Source organism: Podarcis liolepis, assembly GCF_965112155.1.
Source record: "Podarcis liolepis genome assembly, chromosome: 2".
NCBI lineage: Eukaryota > Metazoa > Chordata > Lepidosauria > Squamata > Lacertidae > Podarcis > Podarcis liolepis.
Genome location: NC_139555.1, coordinates 125,722,710 through 125,741,835, shown reverse-complemented (window position 1 = coordinate 125,741,835; position 19,126 = coordinate 125,722,710). Strand labels below are relative to the sequence as shown.

Here is a 19,126-nt window from a genome sequence, read left to right as displayed (position 1 = left end):
CATAGAGTTGGAAGAGACCACAAGGGCCATCGAGTCCAACCCCCTGCCAAGCAGGAAACACCATCAGAGCACTCCTGACATATGGTTGTCAAGCCTCTGCTTAAAGACCTCCAAAGTAGGAGACTCCACCACACTCCTTGGCAGCAAATTCCACTGTCAAACAGCTCTTACTGTCAGGAAGTTCTTCCTAATGTTTAGGTGGAATCTTCTTTCTTGTAGTTTGGCTCCATTGCTCCGTGTCCGCTTCTCTGGAGCAGCAGAAAACAACCTTTCTCCCTCCTCTATGTGACATCCTTTTATATATTTGAACATGGCTATTATATCACCCCTTAACCTCCTCTTCTCCAGGCTAAACATGCCCAGCTCCCTTAGCCCTTCCTCATAAGGCATCGTTTCCAGGCCTTTGACCATTTTGGTTGCTCTCCTCTGGACACGTTCCAGTTTGTCAGTGTCCTTCTTGAACTGTGGTGCCCAGAACTGGACACAGTACTCCAGGTGAGGTCTGACCAGAGCAGAATACAGTGGCACTATTACTTCCCTTGATCTAGATGCTATACTCCTATTGATGCAGCCCAGAATTGCATTGGCTTTTTTAGCTGCCGCGTCACACTGTTGGCTCATGTCAAGTTTGTGGTCAATCACAAACAGCCACTCAAGACAGTCAAATGCCTTGAAGGCATCGAACGTGATAGAAGTCTCAGGCTGACAGAAGGCCTTAGCATTTCTAATTACATTGAGCAGCCATCTAATGGAATATGAGATCTACGCAACCTGCCTGGTCTGGATGAACATATGAAGTGATTCCCCTATTAAATCGCACCATAATAAGCACTGTAAACATTCTTCTGGTCCTGGCTTAGGAGTGACTCAATTTTTTCTGGGTCTTTGCCTGCTTTTGGGGATTATCACCATTCTGGTCCAGGATTCAGGGACAATATCACCATCTAGGATCCCATTAAAAAGGGTGGGACTAGGATCTCCTTAAATCTGTCTGGATAAGGAGACTCCACTGATGGGAGTTTGGACACAGACAGCAACAATAGTAAGAGTAAAGAATGTCCCTCAGGATCTCTCTCCTGGCGTTTTGAACACTGTTCGTGGTAAAAGGTAAAGGTCCCCTGGAGGGTTAAGTCCAGTCAAAATCAACTATGGGGTGCAGTGCTCATCTCAACTTTCAGGCTGAGGGAGCCAGTGTTTGCCCACAGACAGCTTTTCCGAGTTATGTGCCCAGCGTGACTAAACCGCTTCTGGTGCAATGGGACTTCATAATGGAAGCCAGAGCACACGGAAACACCATTTGCCTTCCCACCACAGTGGTACCTATTTATCTACTTGCACTGGTATGCTTTCGAACTGCCAGGTTGGCAAAAGCTGGGACAGAGGAACGGGAGCTCACCATGCAGCAACAATGGGGGCCCTCCCCTCCTCCCCTAATGGGTTACAGCCTGAAACTACGGAAGTCGTAGCTACTCTTCACTTTTCAAGCTCCTCCTGGTTCTATGAGAGTGGGGCAGAGGAAAGTGGAGAATCTACTGACCTGTTTTTCACCTGGACTGTCCCTTCTTCCTCCATTACGTCCTGCATGCCTTCCTCGGTCTCAGAGCTGCTTTATGGGTGGTGTGACACCCCATAAATCACTCAAGGTGACACATTCAACTGCTTTAAACTAAGCATCCTTTATGAGACTGAGTTGGTGCTACCAAAATGGCAAAATGTGTAGCCCATCTCCCCTTTTAAGAGGAGAATTTGGTAATATGAATCCAAAATGTTTGGTTATCTCCACATTTGTCAGAGGCAACATTTCTCTTTCGGATCAAAGGAAATCTGATTCGTAGGACATCTGTATATGGGAAAAGAAAGCAATAGTTCTAATATGAATGCCTCACCTGCAGCTGTTTTAATCTAAACATCCTCTATGCTGATATTTTATGTGCTTCTAAATAGAGTAAAAGTTGCATTCAAAAATGGTTCAGTAATAGAACAAACTGAAGAGGTGGTCAGATTGTGAACTTTATTTATAATAAAAGACCGGGTGCCAGCAAGAAAACAGGTTAAATTGATTACAAAATAAAGCAGAGCACTGTAGCTCTGCACCTGGACTAATCACAGCCTACCCACGAACAATATAGTATTCCTAGTGTACTCTTTTCTTTCTCTTTCTTTCTTTGGCGATCACTTGTAGCCGAGTAAGATTGTCTTCCATAAACACGATACTAACAATAAGTCCATCAGTGACTGTGGATGCCAGTTTAGATTTTAAGGTCTGGTGCCACCTCTCTTTGGGAGAACTGGCCTGTGGCTCTTTCTGTACATGGGGATCCAGTCAGTTATATCACATTTCTCAGAATGGAGAGACCATTTAATATTGGACTTAGTGGTTAAGCTTTGTCTTCACTGCTTCTCCACCTCTGGGATTCACACCAGTTTCTACCGTGTACGGTTCTTTGATGTGCAATGAAGTTTCTACTCTGGCTGAAGATCATTCCACATTCCATACATTTAAATGGTTTCTGCCCGGTATGGGTTCCTAGGTGTAAAGTAGGTGCCGGGCCAAACATTAGGCAGAAAGAGGAGACTGCCTTGGGCAATTGAAAGTTGTAGTGCTGGCAATTTCTTCTTTTTCTTAGGGAAAATGAAACCTTACATCATAATGCATTTTCAGGTGCCACAAGATGGTTGTTTCTACACTCTTAATTACTTCCCTGCTTTGGTTCCTCCCTGTGCAGTGAAGTGATGGCTTCAGTCGCTAACGAAGTGCTGTTCACATACCATGTATTTTCTTAGTTTTTCTCTCTGTGTGAATTATCTTGCGTGAAGTTAAGTTTGCTGCTCCCACTGCAGCTGTTTTCACATTCCATTTACTTGAAAGGCTTCTCCCATGTGTGGGATACCGGATACAGTCAAGTCATCACTCTCACTGAAGCTCTTTGCACACTCCATGCACTTTAATGGTTTCTCCCCAATGTTGATTCTTTGATGTAAGGTAACTGTAGTGCGCAGAATGTTCTTTCCACACTCCATACATTTTAATGGTTTCTCTCCAGAGTGGGTTCTCTGATGTGAAGTAAGTGCGCTCCTACAATTGAAGCTTTTCCCACACTCTACGCATTTAAATGGTTTCTCCCCAGTGTGGGCTCTCTGATGTATATTAAGTGTAGTCCTTCGACTAAAACTCTTTCCACACTCCACACACTTAAAAGGTTTCTCCCCTGTGTGTATTCTTTGATGTGCAGTAAGGCTTCCACTATGCCTGAAGGACTTTCCACACTCCATGCATTTAAATGGTTTCTCACCAGTGTGGCCTCTTTGATGTACAATAAGTGTACTCCTACGACTGAAGCTCTTTCCACACTCCATGCAATCATATGGTTTCTCCCCTGTGTGGGTTCTTTGATGTAAAGTAAGGGCACTTCTACAACGGAAGTTCTTTCCACACTCCATACATTCTAATGGTTTCTCCCCAGGGTCTGTTTTATGATGTTCTATAAAGCTTCTGTTTTCAAACTCCATACATTTAAAGGGCTTCTCCCTGGTGTGTGTTCTTTGATGTACAGTAAGTGTACTCCGTCGACTGAAACTCTTTCCACACTGCAAACATTTAAATGGTTTCTCCCCAGTGTGCGTTCTTTGATGTACAATAAGTGTAGTACTCCGGCTGAAGCTCTTTCCACACTCCATACACTTATATGGTTTATCCCCAATGTGGGCTTTTTGATGCAAAGTAAGGTAGTAATTGACACTGAAACCTTTTCCACAAACTATACATTTAAATGGTTTCTCTGTTGTGTGGGTTAGTTGATGTGCGGTAAGCCTTCCACTCTGTTTGAAGCTCTTTCCACACTCCATACATTTAAATGGTTTCTCTCCAGTGTGGGCTCTTTGATGTAAAATAAGTGTAGTTCTCCAACGAAAGCTCTTTCCACATTCCATACATTTAAATGGTTTCTCTCCACTGTGCGTTCTTTGATGTAAAGTAAGGTAGTAATTGAAAGTGAAACTCTTTCCGCACACCATACATTTAAATGGTTTCTCTGCTGTGTGGGTTCTTTGATGTGCAGTAAGGCTTCCACTTTGGCTGAAGCTCTTTCCGCACTCTGTACATTTAAATGGCTTCTCCCCAGTGTGGGTTCTTTGATGCACAATAAGGATGCTACTTGCACGAAAGCTCTTTCCACACTCCATGCATTTATGCAGTTTTTCCCTAGTGTGGGCTCCCTGATGTAAATTGAGATGATGACTGAGTCGAAAACTCTTTCCAAACACCACAGATTTACATGGTTTCACCCCTGTGTGTGTTCTTTCATGTGCAGTTAGGTTTCCGCTCTGGCTGAAGCTCTTTCCACACTCCATACATTTAAATGGTTTCTCCCCCGTGTGGGTTCTTAGATGTAAAGTAAGCTTACTCCTACGACTGAAGCTCTTTCCACACTCCATGCATTTAAATGGTTTCTCCTCTGTGTGGTTTTCTTGATGCAAAGTAAGCTGACAATTGGGGCTTAAACTATTTCCAAACACCATGGATTTATACGGTTTCTCTTGAGTGTGGGTTCTTTGATGTTTAGTAAGGTTTCCACTCTGGCTGAAGCTCTTTCCACACTCCGTACATTTAAATGGTTTTTCCCCAGTGTGCTTTCTTTGATGTACAATAAGGAAACTACTGGTACAGAAGCTCTTTCCACACTCCATGCATGTATGTGGTTTCTCCCCTGTGTGGGTTCTTTGGTGTAAAGTAAGATGGTGTTTGAGACTGAAACTCTTCCCACACACCATGCATGTAAACGGTTTCTCCCCTGTGTGGGTTCTTTGATGTGCAGTCAGGTTCCCACTCTGTCTGAAGCTCTTTCCACACTGCATGCATTTAAATGGCTTCTCTCCTGTGTGGGTTTTTCTGTGCTTAATAAGGTTACCGGCACTACTTAACCTCTTTCCACACTCAATGCATTGAAATGCTTTCTCCCTTGTTTGGGTTCTATGACGTGAACTGAAGATTCCACTCTGACTGGAGCTCTTTCCACACTCCACACTGCTGCTCCCTGTGCATTCTTCATGTGAATTCAGCTCGACATGGACATCAGTGTCCTGAGGAGTGGAGGATTTCCTTTCCCCATTTTCCAAAATGGTTCCTGCACACTTTTGGGGTGATCGCTGATTTACAAATTTCTCTTTCACTGTTTCACACTCCACATTTCCTGATGACCCCACAGATGGCTCTTCATTATTCTCGTTCTTCTGCCCTTTACCTGTTTTGAGCGAGAAAAAGAAAATGCCATTCAAATCGCAAGGCAGAAGCAGGGACCCACAATACACATTGAACTCAGTTCTTTGCTTATACTTTTTTCAAGCTTGTCCCCCTCCCTCTCTCTCCCTGTCCAGCTGAATCTGAAGTTAATTTCTGAATGTACTACAATCTCAAGGTCCCTTTCCGCTCCACCTCCCACCTGCTGTGACTGCTAGGTTCAAACTGCTAGGTTGGCAGGAGCAGAGACCGAGCAACAGGAGCTCACCCCGTCGCGGGGATTCGAACCGCCGACCTTCTGATCAGCAAGTCCTAGGCTCTGTGGTTTAACCCACAGCGCCACCCACGTCCCTGACAAGAACAGTAGTCATAGTCAAATTCCTCAGTCAAGAGCTTCTATATTGCTTGTTGCACAAGCATTTCAGTTACAAATATATACAAACTATTTACATGCCTACTATATCTCTCCAGCACGGTATAAACTCAGCGTGTGTCTCTATGTGTGCTTTCCTCATGCAGAATTGCAGCCTCAATTTCCTTCCTTTATTTGCACTAAGCAAGCCAAGAGTGGCACTCCCAACACACTAAAGAAAATTCTGTAACCCTCTTTAAAGCCTAAAGGAACTTTTATCTGTTTCTTGAATAATGTTTTCCTAACATCTTCTCCTTTCACCCATGTGATGAACTCTGGTTTGGGAAATACTTTCCAAAAGGCCAGTTAATTCTGAGTACAGTGGTACCTTTGGTTGCGAACGGGATCCGTTCAGGAGCCCCGTTCACAACCTGAGCAGAACATAACCTGCGTCTGTGAGTGTGTATGGGTCACGATTCGCCGCTTCTGCACATGCGTGTAACGTCATTTTGAGCGTCTGCGCGAGTGGTGAAACCCAGAAGTAACCCTTTCCGGTACTTCCGGGTCACCGCGAGACGCAACCTGAAAAGATTTAACCCGAAGCATCTTTAACCTGAGGTATGACTGTACAATATGCCCAGACACTCCTAGTGCTACTACTGCCATGGCTCCCTTCCCAAAAGCAGGCAAAGGCAAGATCTTAAATCTCCTGCTGTGGTGATAGCAGAGGGGACACGTGGACCCAGCAGAATCCACCTGACACCCGTGAAGAGGATCTCACTGTACACTGACTTCAATTCAAGGGAACCATAGTGGATATTTTGAACTTGAGGGAATATCTCAGCACATTGGAAGGGAAAACCAGCCTGGAGGACACCTCTGCTCTCTAGAAGAATAGTCCTGCTGGATCAGACCCAAAGTCTTCCAGACATGGTCAATTTTTTGCAGCTTCAGGTGTGCATGTTCATGCTATGTGGGGGCCAGGGGCAGAAGGGGGAGTAACAACAAATGCACCTTTGGACAGGAGCAGAGTTGCTACATCCTCCTCTCTGTCGTCTATCTAGGCAAGCAAGAAACCCCCATCAGATTTCAAGGAAAGAAAGCAGCCAGGAAAAAGCACTCAAGGAGGATGGTGAAGAAGACCATAAAGGCATTAGGTTCTCCTCCCTCTCTTCCTGGAGCAAAAGGGCCCCCTCCCAACACTGGTACCTGCTGAGGTCTCCCCTTCTTTGGGGTCCTGGAGGAATGGATCTTGTCCTTCTTCCCAACAGGAACTGAGGTCTGATTCTGCCAAGGAAAGAGATATTATTGGCTACTTTGGAGCACAAAACTCTCAGTCATTTCAAATCAATCCGTATCTACGTCGACAAAGGCAAAGAGGAAGTATTGCCATATCCGGATCCTATAAAGACATGAGCAGGAGAGGGCCTTGTGGTCCCCACTGTCACAAGGGGCGTTTGTGTGAATATATGGATGCTTCTTCAGAGAACAAAGCTGCAAATATTGTAGGGTACATCTGCAAAAATGGGGATCCAAGCGGGCTATTCTTCTTAAATTATTCCTACTCTGCATGAATAAATACACAAATCTGCTTGACACCTTCAACGTCTAGCAGTCCAGAGGCATAAAAATTCATCCTTACCTAGAGAGGCCACCATCTCATAATTCTCCTCCATGACTTCCTTGTGCAGAGCTCTTTGGCCTGGATCCAGCAGAGCCCACTCCTCCTCCGTGAAATGCACAGCCACCTCCTCAAAGGTCAAGAGGGCCTGGAAGGTCACCAGATCCTGGAAGAAGAAGCCAAGACAACTTCTCTTAGATCCCCCTCATCCCTGTCTGTTCGGTTTCTTGGTTCTCAGTTGCTTTTGGTGGCCCTGGGCAGGATAAAGCAACTAGCAAATTCAATCGTTAATCATAAATAATACCCAACCAACTCCTACCTTCCCTTCCTCCCCGATGCTGTTTCCTTACCTGAGGGAGCTGCCTGGCACCTTTTCCCACCGCACCTGTAAGAAGAGATGGTCCAGACGGTGTCTCTGTGGCCATCAGGCTGCCGGTCGGAGAGAAGGAGAATGAGGAGGCCTGAAGGGAACACTTCATAACAGGAAGCAGCTCTCTAGAGAAGCCATCCCTGGCCCTGCAGGGGAGAGACAGGGAATGGGAACAATGCCATCCTTTATACAGGAACTTTCTAATGCTATAAGCTACCTAATCAGGCTTCACAGAAAGCATTATGGTCAGTACCTCGGCAAAACTCACATAATACAGAATTAAATATTAAAAGCTTCCCTAGACAGGGCTGCCTTCAGATGTCTTTTAAAGATAGGATAGCTGTTTCTTTCCTTGACATCTGGTGGGAGGGTGTTCCACAGGGCCGACGCCACTACTGAGAAGGCCCTCTCTGGTTCCCTGTAACCTCACTTCTTGCAGGGAGGGAACCACCAGAAGGTCCTCAGCGCTGGATCTCAGGGTCCGGGCTGAACGATGGGCGTGGAGTCGCTCCTTCAGGTATACAGGACCGAGGCCGTTTAGGGCTTTCAAGGTCAGCACCAACACTTTGAATCGTGCTCGGAAACATACTGGGAGCCAATGCAGATCTCTCAGGACCGGTGTTATGTGGTCCCGGCGGCCTCTCCCAGTCACCAGTCTAGCTGCTGCATTCTGGATTAATTGCAGCTTCCAGGTCACCTTCAAAGGTGGCCCTACGTAGAGCACATTACAGTAATCCAAGCGGGAGATAACTAGAGCATGCACCACATGCATGAGACAGTCCACGGGCAGGTAGGGTCTTAGCCTGCGTACCAGGTGGAGCTGGTAGACAGCTGCCCTGGACACAGAATGAACCTGCACCTCCATGGACAGATGTAAGTCCAGAATGACTCCCAGGCTGCGCACCTGGTCCTTCAGGGGCATAGTTACCCCATTCAGGACCAGGGAGTCCCCCACACCCGCCCACCCCATCCCCCCAAAACAGTCCTTCTGACTTGTCAGGATTCAACCTCAATCTGTTAGCCGCCATCCATCCTCCAACCGCCTCCAAACACTCACACAGAACCTTCACCGCCTTCACTGGTTCTGATTTGAAAGAGAGGTAGAGCTGGGTGGACCTTATTGCTTGCTTCAAAACAGCCATCCAGGATATCCCCTTTCTGACCTTTTGACACATTTATAAATAAAGAAAAGCCCTAAAATACTGACAAGACTCCCTGGTTGGAAGAAAGCTGACATCTGGAGGGCATCTCCATCTCAGCTCAAACATGAAATGTAGTTTGTGGGGCAGAGATAGGAAGATTAGTGACTTATGGCCCTCCAGGGCTTCTTCTAATAATAATAAATTTTATTTATACCCCGCCCTCCCCTGCCAGAGCCGGGCTCAGGGTGGCTAACACCAATAAAATAAAATCGCAGTAAAAACATAATAGGGGGGAAAGAGAGGGAGAAAATTTAAAATATAGGTTAAAATGCAATTTAAAATGCAGCCTCATTATAAAATAGCTGATAAATCAAGACCATAAGGGGAGGGAAACATAAGGGTCAGACCGAGTCCAAACCAAAGGCCAGGCGGAACAGCTCTGTCTTGCAGGCCCTGCGGAAAGATGTCAAGTCCCGCAGGGCCCTAGTCTCTTGTGACAGAGGGTTCCACCACGTTGGGGCCAGTACTGAAAAGGCCCTGGCCCTGGTTGAAACCAATCTAACCTCCTTGAGACCACCAAAGTGTTGTTATTTGTGGACCTTAAGGTCCTCTGCGGGGAATACCAGGAGAGGCGGTCCCGTAGGTATGTGGGTACTAGGCTGCACAGCGCTTTAAAGGTCAAAACCAGCACCTTAAACCTGACCCTGTACTCCACCGGGAGCCAGTGCAGTCTAAGAGCGTCGGTGTGTGTGAACTGTTTTAATATTCCAGCAGAGTGAGGTGGAACAGGATGAGAAATAACTGGGGGGGTGTCAAAATAGGCTGCAGGGCATCCCTCCTGAACACAGTTTCAAACCCGCCTCTATTTTGATGGAGCACATAGAAAATAATAGCAAGATTGATATTATACATGCAAGGCAAAAATGCAAACATTTCCAAGCTATCTCTCTCTCACATACCCAGAGATGTCCAAGATTGAGGAATGATATACAGAGAGGAGAGACAGAAGGGAAAGAGGGAACTGAGAGTGCAAGCAAGTGAAAAGTGCCCTTTCTTCTAGTGACCAAAGGAGGGGACCCATGGAAGCAGGCAATTGGCAGTAATAACAACAGAAAACCTTCTCCAGTGTATCTGAAGAAGTGTGCATGCACACGAAAGCTCATACCAAGAACTAACTTAGTTGGTCTTTAAGGTGCTACTGGAAGGAATTTTTTTATTTTGACTATGGCAGACCAACACGGCTACCTATCTGTAACAGAAAACCTTGCCATTCATGGAGAGGAAGTCCCGCAAATGTTTCAAGAGTGGCACACCAAGTCCTCCAACCTTTATCCTTACAACAAGAGCAGTGCAGCACCCCCTCCCCATTTGCCTCCCCCCTCAACGCCCCCTCCAAAAGTATCATTGATTCCTTTTGGCTCCTTCCCACATCAGCCTCTTTCTTGCTAAGGAAGCTCCCAAAGCCAATAATAATAATAATAATAATAATAATAATAATAATAAATGCACTCTACGTGGGGCTACATTTGAAAGTGACTTGGAAACTGCAATTAATCCAGAATGTGGCAGCTAGACTGGTGACTGGGAGTAGCCGCCAAGACCACATAACACCGGTCCTGAAAGACCTACATTGGCTAACAGTACGTTTCCGAGCACAATTCAAAGTGTTGGTGCTGACCTTGAAAGCCCTAAATGGCCTCGGTCCAGTATAACTGAAGGAGCGTCTCCACCCCCATCGTTCAGCTCGGACACTGAGATCCAGCACCGTGGGCCTTCTGGCTGTTCTCTCGCTGCGAGAAGTGAAGTTACAGGGAACCAGGCAGAGGGCCTTCTCGGTAGTGGCGCCTGCCCTGTGGAACGCCCTCCCAGCAGATGCAATAAACAACTACAGTGGTACTTCAGGTTACATACTCTTCAGGTTACATACGCTTCAGGATACAGACTCCGCTAACCCAGAAATAGTTAACCTTGGGTTAAGAACTTTGCTTCAGGATGAGAACAGAAATTGCGCAACAGCGGTGCGGCTGCAGCGGGAGGCCACATTAGCTAAAGTGGTGCTTCAGGTGAAGAACAGTTTCAGGTTAAGAACAGACCTCCAGAACGAATTAAGTTCTTAACCCGAGGTACCACTGTATTTTACTTTTAAAAGACAACTGAACTGTTTAGGGAAGTTTTTAATGTCTGACGCTGTGTTGTTTTTAATATTTGGTTGGAAGCCGCCCAGTGTGGCTGGGAAACCCAGCCAGATGGGCAGGATATGTGTGTATATACACACACACACACACACATATATAACAAATATAATATAATATAATAATTTAATTGTACTATTATATTATATTATATTATATTATATTATATTATATTATATTATTATAATTATATTATATTATATGCCATTCTTGTCAAGATGTTTCCACTGTACAACAGCAGCCTCCCTGCCCCCCCATCCCCCCCCCCGCAGCCTGGAAGGAGCAGTGGCTGAAGGAAGGAAAGGGTCATAGGGTGATGAGGGGGTGGCAGGAGGTAGGGGGGTTGTAAGACAAAGCCAGAGCATCGCTAGCCAGGCTGGGGGGGGGGTGCAATCCCTCCGAGCTCAGCAGGATTTGCATAATTCTGAGCAAGAATGCGCGGGGGTCCAAACCCGCTGCTCAGTGTGCAAAGATGCACAAAACATCGTAGGAACAAACCCCGAATGAAATATTTACGATCGATTATGTTATATATAATAATAATATTTAATGCGAGTTGGTCATTGTGGGAGGGGGAGCAGCTGTCACCTGGCGGCTCTGCAGCGTCCCGGTCAGATTGCACCAAAATGTCTTCGCCTGCTTCCAAGGACGAAGATCTTGCAAAAGGCTAGCCCAGAGGGAAAGGGTGGGGGAGCCAATTCCTTGCTTTCCTCTCATTCCCCACGCCCCCCCCCCCAAATAAAACCCTTTCCCTCCTCCTCCCCCCCCCCAACTGCGCTGTTTGCAGATGCAAATCCTACCCGCACCTTCTACTCCTACTCCTCCTCTCCACGGCTGCTTCTCTTCCGGGGATATGGTCGGAGACCCCTCCCAGACTGCCCCCCCCCCGACTCCAAAACATCCTGCCTCTCTAGGAAGCGGAGCTCGTTGGCCCAGATGGAGGGGTTGAGTGGCAGGAGGTTCCCTCTCTCCTCCCTGCAAGCAGAAATTCCCTTCCCTGCTGCAAACAAGCTCTGTAATCCCCTTTATTTTGCAAGAAGGTGCAAGGTTCAATCTCCGGCAGCGGCAGTAATTTACGACAACCCTAAAGGGTAGCCCAGTGGCGTTATAATGCACACTTTTTTTAAAAAAGGGGGGTGTATGAAGTTGTATGGAGAGGCGCAGGACAGCTGCTTTGCATGCAGAAGGTCTCAGATTCAATGCTTTGCATGCAAAAGGAGACGCCAGGTTCAGTCCTCGACAGGGAAAGAACCCCCCTCCTTTGAAAAAAAAACTCCGATGGATGAAAGTTGTACAGCTTCCCTCCCCTATGCATATTTTGCACAAGCCTGACTCGCATCAGGATCCTGAAATGCAGGCGGGGGCTGCTCTGTCACTATAGTTCTATGGGCCCGCGCGTTCAAAGGGGAACCCGAAGTGTTGCTACTCAACGTGTCGGAAGTTTCAAGACAAAGGCAATAGGAGTCCCTCCAGAGGCGGGAGGTTTTAGAAAAGGGAGGAGGGGTGTGTCGGTGGAGGAAAACGCCCCCTCCCTTTTTATTGCAGGAATGGAAACTGGATTAACGATTTAGGGAGGCAAGCGGCAGGAGAGGGCAAAGAGGTAAAGACGCAGCCTGGGGTGGGAGGGATGATGAGAGGGGGAGAGGGAAAGAAGACCCCCCCACACACCCACCCCACAAGAGCCGTTCCTGGGACCCATCGGCAGGGGCCCAGACCTATGCATCCCAGCTGCAAAGTGGGGACTCAACACCTGCAAGGTTTGCATTGCATTTGAAGCCCCCCACCACCACCACCAAGAAGAGATCGCCCCCACTTTCAAATTCACTATGTGCCGCGCGGTGTGGGGTGCACGACGTCTTACTCCAGAGGAAACCCCCGCAGGGATTCCATTGCACAAGGGGACCAAGGGATGCTCACCTGCCCTGCTGGGGTCCGAGCCGAGGTCCCAAACCTGGCAGGAGATCCCCAGGGTCTCCGCGCGTGTCGGGTCCTTTTGGCAGGAGAGATGGAGAGAAGGGAGTCCGTGCAAGGCTTAAAAGAAGCGAGGGAGACCAGGAGAGAGACCCCCCCCCCTCATGCGAGGCCCCTCCGGATGGAGAGTTTTACCTGCTGTTCGGGGCGCAGGGCGAGGGGTGAGCTGCGCCAAGGGGACGGAGAGAGGAGGGCAGAGGAAGTTGGGGGGCTGAGGGAGCCATAGGGGGAGAGAGAGCTAAGCCCAGCATTGCCAGTAGGTGGAACGGCATTTTTGGGAACAGAATTTCCTTTGTTCTTGCATTTGCTTCCCCATTCCACTCCTCCACCAATTGCATTTTTCCTTTCTGTGACGGAGACCATTGAACCAAGAGCTGAGGGTTACACGCACATTGAGGCTCAGGGGCCTCCCTGTCCCACCTGCTTTTCTTACTCTTCCTCCCTTACCTGGGTTTTCTTCTCTTCTTTACCTGGACTACCTTACAGGGACCTTTAGGAAGTTGTCCAAAATAATATGCCCCACTGTGGGACCACTGAGTTCCTTATCCTAAGAAGTTGTCTTCCTTTTTCTTCCAGTTCTTTTGTTCTTGCTATACAGTTACCTGCTTAAGCACAAATTGAGCTGGCAAGGGGGTCATCTTGCCCATCTAGAAAGTTTGACTTACTGCAGGGGGGAGGGGGATGTTGACACACCACAAGGGACCCCCTTCCTCCCTGCAGAGAAGGAACCTATCACGGTCAGTAGCAATGTTCACTTTCCACTGCACAACTGATCATTGATCCTGTTGGGCACCAGTCCAAAAATATGGGTGGAGGACGCTATGAAAATGCTTTTGGATTTATATAATAATAATATATTTATAACCCACCCTTCCCGGTTCAAAATTCAGGCTCAGGACAGCTTACAACAAATTTAAAACACTTAATTATAAAAGTAGCATAAAATACAGTATAAAAACATGAATAACAATAAAATTCAAAAATCAATTTAGGGGAAATAAACATTAGATGATCACCAGGGCTAGCTGGCTTCATTAGTCCTATTTGGGCCAGTGAGGAGACCAGGGGAGAATTAGCTGTGGGATCCCAGAGCGGGTAATCTTCATAAAAAGGGGAGGGAAGGAAGAGGAACAAAAGATCAGGCCAGGTTCAAATTGAAAGCCAGACGGACTTGCTCTGTCTTACAGGCCCTGTGGAAGGAAGTTAAATCCTGTAGGGCTCTGGTCTCATGGGGCAGGGCAATCCACCAGGTCGGAGCCATCACTGAAAAGGCCCTGGCGCTGGTGGAGGATAGTCTGACTTCCTTAGGGCCCAGGACCTCTAAACTATGGTTGTTCATGGACCTTAAGGTCCTCCTGGGCATACCAGGAGAGGCGGTCCCATAGATACGAGGGCCCTAAGCCACAAAGGGCTTTAAAGGTCAAGACCAGCACCTTGAACCTTACCAGGAGCCAGTGCAACTGGTAAAGCACTGCGTGAATATGCTCCCATGGCAGTGGTGCCTCAGGTTAAGAACTTAATTCGTTATGGAGGTCTTTCTTAACCTGAAACTGTTCCTAACCCAAGGTACCACTTTAGATAATGGGACCTCCCGCTGCCACTGCGCCACCACCGCACGATTTCTGTTCTCATCCTAAAGCAAACCACTGTATTGAAAGCTTCTATATTCTTATTTTTGGTAGAGTGAATTACAAGCTGCGATACAATCCATCAGCATCAAAAGATAATAGATGTATTCACATTCCCAGTCTCGTGGGTTTGAAGTCCAAAGTCCAAAGCCCAAAGTCATGATAGACAATCCCCATTGCTGGAGGGTTTGCATGTGGGCATGTTCATATGCAGGCCAAGGATTGCCAGTATCACCGCTGAGGCGTGTGAGAAAGTTGGTGGGTGGGATTTCTCTTTAAGCACAAGTTTTTAATCTCTTCTAGTGGACACATCTCTTCTTTGAACCTCCTCCCTCCAAAATAATATTCATTCATTTCATCCTTACAAGTGATCTTTAAAATTAACTATTTTCAGTGCCACACATATTCCCTGTTGGAGCAAAGATGGTACGTCCGGGAGACCTTGGCCACCCAACCCAAAGGAGGAAGGATAATGAGAGGGTTCTGGACAAGGAATTTCCACTAAGATATTGCTATATTACAATATGGGCAGAAGGTCAGGCAGAACTAACTAGTCTTCCTCAGGGAGACATAGAGAGGAGAGGATCTAGGAGATGTTAAAATAAGAAAAGGTGCTAATTGGGCTTACTGTGTGTTAACTTCTCTTTTTTTCTTCTTTGAAACACTAACAAGATTTTCTTTCCACCCCACTCTCAGAAAGGCAACAGAGAAGACATTCAGAATTCTGAGGGGCCACTTGCAATTTTATTGGGGAAAACCAATAAAATGTTCAGATGAAGAAAATATTTAGACATGTGGAATGTGCTTCAGTCAGTTTGCATGGCTATCCCATCAATGAACTCATACAACGGAGAAACCATTTAAAGGCATGGAGTGTGGAAAGAGCTTAAGTGGTAATGGAACTCTTGCAAAATGTCAAACTCAAACTGAGAAGAAACCATTTCAATGTATGGAGTGTGGAAAGATCTTCAATCATAGTTCGCACCTTACTGTACATCGTCGAACTCACACGGGTGAGAAACCATATAAATGTTCAGAGTGTGGAAAGAGCTTCAGTAATAATGGAGCCTGTAAAAAACACCAACGAATTCACACAGGGGAGAAACCATATAAATGTTTGGAGTGTGGAAGGTGCTTCAATAATAGTGGAAACCTTACTGTACATCAACGAATCCACACAGGGGAGAAACCATTTAAGTGTACACAGTGTGGGAAATGCTTCAGTTGTAGCGGAAAACTTACTTTACATCAACGAACTCATACAGGAGAGAAACCGTTTAAATGCACACAGTGTGAAAAGTGCTTCACTAATAGTGGAAGTCTTAATTCACATATCCAAACTCACACAGGAGAAAAGACATTTGTATGTATGGAGTGTGGAAAGGCCTTCTGTCATAGTGGATCTCTTATAACACATCAGCGAACACACACGGGAGAAAAACCATTTACATGTATGGAGTGTGGGAAAGGCTTCATTCATAGTGGAAATCTTAATTTACATCTACGGTCTCACACAGGGGAGAAACCATTTAAATGTACAGAGTGTGGAAAGAGCTTCAGTCAAAGTGCACATTTTAGAATACATCAAGTAACCCACACAGGAGAGAAACCATTTAAATGTATGGAGTGTGGAAAGAGCTTCAGTTATAGTGGAAATCTCGATATACATCTACGAACTCATACAGGGGAGAAACCATTTAAATGTATGGAATGTGGAAAGAGCTTCACTCAAAGTGGACATTTTAGAATACATCAACAAAGCCACACAGGAGAGAAACCATTTAAATGTATGGAGTGTGGAAGGAGCTTTAGTGATAAAGGAAGTCTTACAAAACACCAACAAACTCACACAGAGGAGAAAACTTAAAAATGTTTGGAGTGCTTTAGTGAGTGGTGCTCTTACAAAACATTGTCAGACTCACACAGGAGAGAAACCATTTAAATGTATGGAGTGTGGAAAGAGCTTCACTAAGAGTGGAAGCCTTGCAAACCATCAACAAACTCACAGAGAAGAAACCGTTTAAATGGATGGAGTGCTGAAAGCACTTCAGTTATAACTGAATGCTTATGAAATACCCCTTGCCCTCTCATGCGGGAGAAACCTTTTTAGTTGTATGGAGTGTTGAGAGTATTACCCTCAGAGTTCGCTCTTCCCATGACATCACGGACTCCTATAAGGGGAAATTGGTGGTGGAAGCATGCTGTATATTTGATGTATTTGGTATTTCCATGTAAAGCTATACATATATGTGTTAAAATAATGAAAATAATGTCTCACAACAATAAGTTTAATAATATGTAATGTACTCTTAGATAGTGGGGGGAGTGTGAATCTGTTGATGTGAATAATGGTGGGCTGAGGAGAGAGACAGAGAGAGGGAGGAAGGAAGGGGGGGAGAAAGGCATAACATTCAGGTTGCATTTTTGGAAAGATTATGGAAAACAGATCTGAAATTCACGGCATGTTGACGCTGAAAGAAAATTATATGAGAATGATGTACCTGTGCTATTTGACTCCTAGTAAGCTACCAAAAAGGGATGCGGGTGACGCTGTGGTCTAAACCACAGAGCCTAGGGCTTGCTGATCAAAAGGTCGGTGGTTCAAATCCCCGCGACGGGGTGAGCTCCCGTTGCTCAGTCCCTGCTCCTGCCAACCTAGCAGTTTGAAAGCACATCAAAGTGCAAGTAGATAAATAGGTACCGCTCCGGTGGGAAGGTAAACAGTGTTTCCATGTGCTGCTCTGGTTTGCCAGAAGTGGCTTAGTCATGCTGGCCACATGACCCAGAAGCTGTACGCCGGCTCCCTTGGCCAGTAAAGCGAGATGAGCGCCGCAACCTCAGAGTCGTCTGCAACTGGACCTAACGGTCAGGGTTCCCTTTACCTTTACCTTTAAGCTACCAAAAATGTATAGAACAAATACAAATATGTGCTGGGAGTGTAAAGAAAAAGAAGGTACCTTTTATCATACGTGGTGGTTGTGTAAGGTAATAAAGTCTTTATGGGAAATGATATATAACGAACTGGAAAAAAAATGTTTAAAACAACTTTTGTATAAAAAAGCACACCTAGAAGCCTTCTTATTAGGAATTGTAGGTTCCGACATTCCAAAGGAACAGAAAAGGCTCTTCATGTATGTGAAAACAGCAGTACAGATGCTATTAGCCCAGAGATTGAAAGAAAAAAGAGTCCCTACGAGAGAAGAATGGCGAACCGAGTTGTTAGACTACACTGAAATAGCAAAACTGACCGGAAAGGTCAGGGACCAAAAAGACAAAAACATCAAGAAAGAATGGCGAAAATTTATAATTTACTTAAGAGACTACCGTAACCAGAAGAAAACATTAGCAGAATTTTAATCTCATTTGTAATGTAACAAATACAATGGACAATAAGGATACGAAACATGAAATGATATGCAGTTGAAAATGTTGACAATAGCATTGGGGGGAAGTCTTGAGATTAAAAAAAAAATCTCTGTATGGATATGTATTCGGTTTTGCTATAAATTTTTATTTGGAAAATCAAATAAAAAATATATAGAGAGAGAAAGCCTGCCTGCCTGATCCAATTTTCCCCCTTCTCTCCTTTGTAGCCCCTCACCCAGCTCTCCCCATTGGACTTTTAATATGGTAAGTGGCGTGAAGAGACAAAACAGGCAGCCTTCATCTTCCGCATCCCCAGTTTGCTTTTTATTTTAGATTAATTTTTCTCTTCACCCCCTTTCACCCATCTTGTCTTGCCCCTCCCACCCACTCCTTTCTTCCTTAATGCTGGGGGGGGGGGGAAGCCCCCGCAACATCCTCTCTCATTCTTTTACCATATTTTTCGCTGTATAAGACGCACTTTTCCCCTCCTAAAAAGTAAGGGTAAATGCGTGTACGTCTTATGGAGCGAATGCAGGCGGGAGGCTCTGCTCAGCGCTCCGAGCCCCGTGGAGCGTGTGGGTGGCTCTTGGGGGTCCTAACATCTTCCATTCTGTGTACCTGACCAAGCCAGTGTGGTCAATGCTGCAACCCGCAAGTGGGGTGGGGGGAGGGAGGGTTATTGGTTAGCGGGGTGTTTATTGCTCTTGTTTTTATGATGTATTTTTTGTTTGTTTTTTCTTGTATTATGATGTTGTGAGCTACCCTGAGATCTATGGGCAAAGAAATTAATAAATTTAATATAATAATAAATTTTATTTATACCCTGCCCTCTCCAGCTAAGGCCGGGCTCAGGGCGGCTAACAACCAATAATAAAAACAAGTTGAATGAATACAACTTAAAAACAAGATTAAAATACAACATTAAAACATTAAAATGCAGCCTCATCATAGGAGGAGAAAAGAAAAAAGAAAGAGGGGGAGGGAATCAAATTGGCTCCAAGCCAAAGGCCAGGCAGAAAAACTCTGTCTTGCAGGCCCTGCGGAAAGAAATCAGATCCCGCAGGGCCCTGGTCTCATGAGGCAGAGCGTTCCACCAGGCAGGAGCCAGTGTTGAAAAGACCCTGGCTCTGGTTGAGGCTAATCTGACCTCCTTAGGGCCCGGGACCTCTAGGGTGTTGCTATTTATGGACCTTAAGGTCCTCCATGGGGCATACTGGGAGAGGCAGTCCTGTAGGTATGAGGGTCCTC

General features: G+C 45.9%; 3 protein-coding genes across 11 annotated transcripts in view; 2 read left to right on the top strand and 1 right to left on the bottom strand.

Moving 5' to 3' along the window:
* LOC310701187 (uncharacterized protein) overlaps positions 1–19,126 on the top strand; it is a 267,686-nt gene that overhangs the window by 16,006 nt on the left and 232,554 nt on the right. The gene's annotated exons all lie outside the window — the stretch shown is intronic.
* On the bottom strand, positions 1,993–11,829 carry LOC310701115 (uncharacterized protein). 6 transcript variants are annotated; one of them, XM_083491407.1, is made up of 5 exons: positions 11,714–11,829; positions 7,560–7,725; positions 7,231–7,375; positions 6,798–6,875; positions 1,993–5,240 (listed from the first exon to the last, which is right to left on the bottom strand). In XM_083491407.1, the coding sequence occupies exons 1-5, from the start codon at positions 11,812–11,814 to the stop codon at positions 2,848–2,850; spliced, it is 2,883 nt and encodes a 960-aa protein (XP_083347533.1). In that variant the 5' UTR covers positions 11,815–11,829; the 3' UTR covers positions 1,993–2,847. The 6 variants fall into 6 exon arrangements, with proteins under 6 accessions (XP_083347533.1, XP_083347536.1, XP_083347534.1 ...); XM_083491410.1 differs by having other exon boundaries at positions 7,560–7,638; XM_083491408.1 differs by having other exon boundaries at positions 11,720–11,829.
* Positions 11,927–17,790, top strand: LOC310701815 (uncharacterized protein). 4 transcript variants are annotated; one of them, XM_083493216.1, is made up of 3 exons: positions 11,927–12,513; positions 13,483–13,621; positions 15,209–17,790. In XM_083493216.1, the coding sequence occupies exon 3, from the start codon at positions 15,381–15,383 to the stop codon at positions 16,377–16,379; it is 999 nt and encodes a 332-aa protein (XP_083349342.1). In that variant the 5' UTR covers positions 11,927–12,513; positions 13,483–13,621; positions 15,209–15,380; the 3' UTR covers positions 16,380–17,790. The 4 variants fall into 4 exon arrangements, with proteins under 4 accessions (XP_083349342.1, XP_083349341.1, XP_083349343.1 ...); XM_083493217.1 differs by lacking the exon at positions 11,927–12,513 and adding an exon at positions 12,549–12,670; XM_083493215.1 differs by lacking the exon at positions 13,483–13,621.

Coding starts and splice junctions, on each gene's coding strand:
- LOC310701115 (XM_083491407.1), bottom strand. CDS start 11,814: ATGTTTTGGAGTCGGGGGGGGGGCAGTCTGGGAGGGGTCTCCGACCAT. Junction 7,726..11,713: donor AGTAGGAGTAGAAGGTGCGG/GTAGGATTTGCA, acceptor TCTCCCCTGCAG/GGCCAGGGATGGCTTCTCTA. Junction 6,876..7,230: donor TGAGATGGTGGCCTCTCTAG/GTAAGGATGAAT, acceptor TTTCCTTGGCAG/AATCAGACCTCAGTTCCTGT.
- LOC310701815 (XM_083493215.1), top strand. CDS start 15,381: ATGGAGTGTGGAAAGAGCTTAAGTGGTAATGGAACTCTTGCAAAATGT.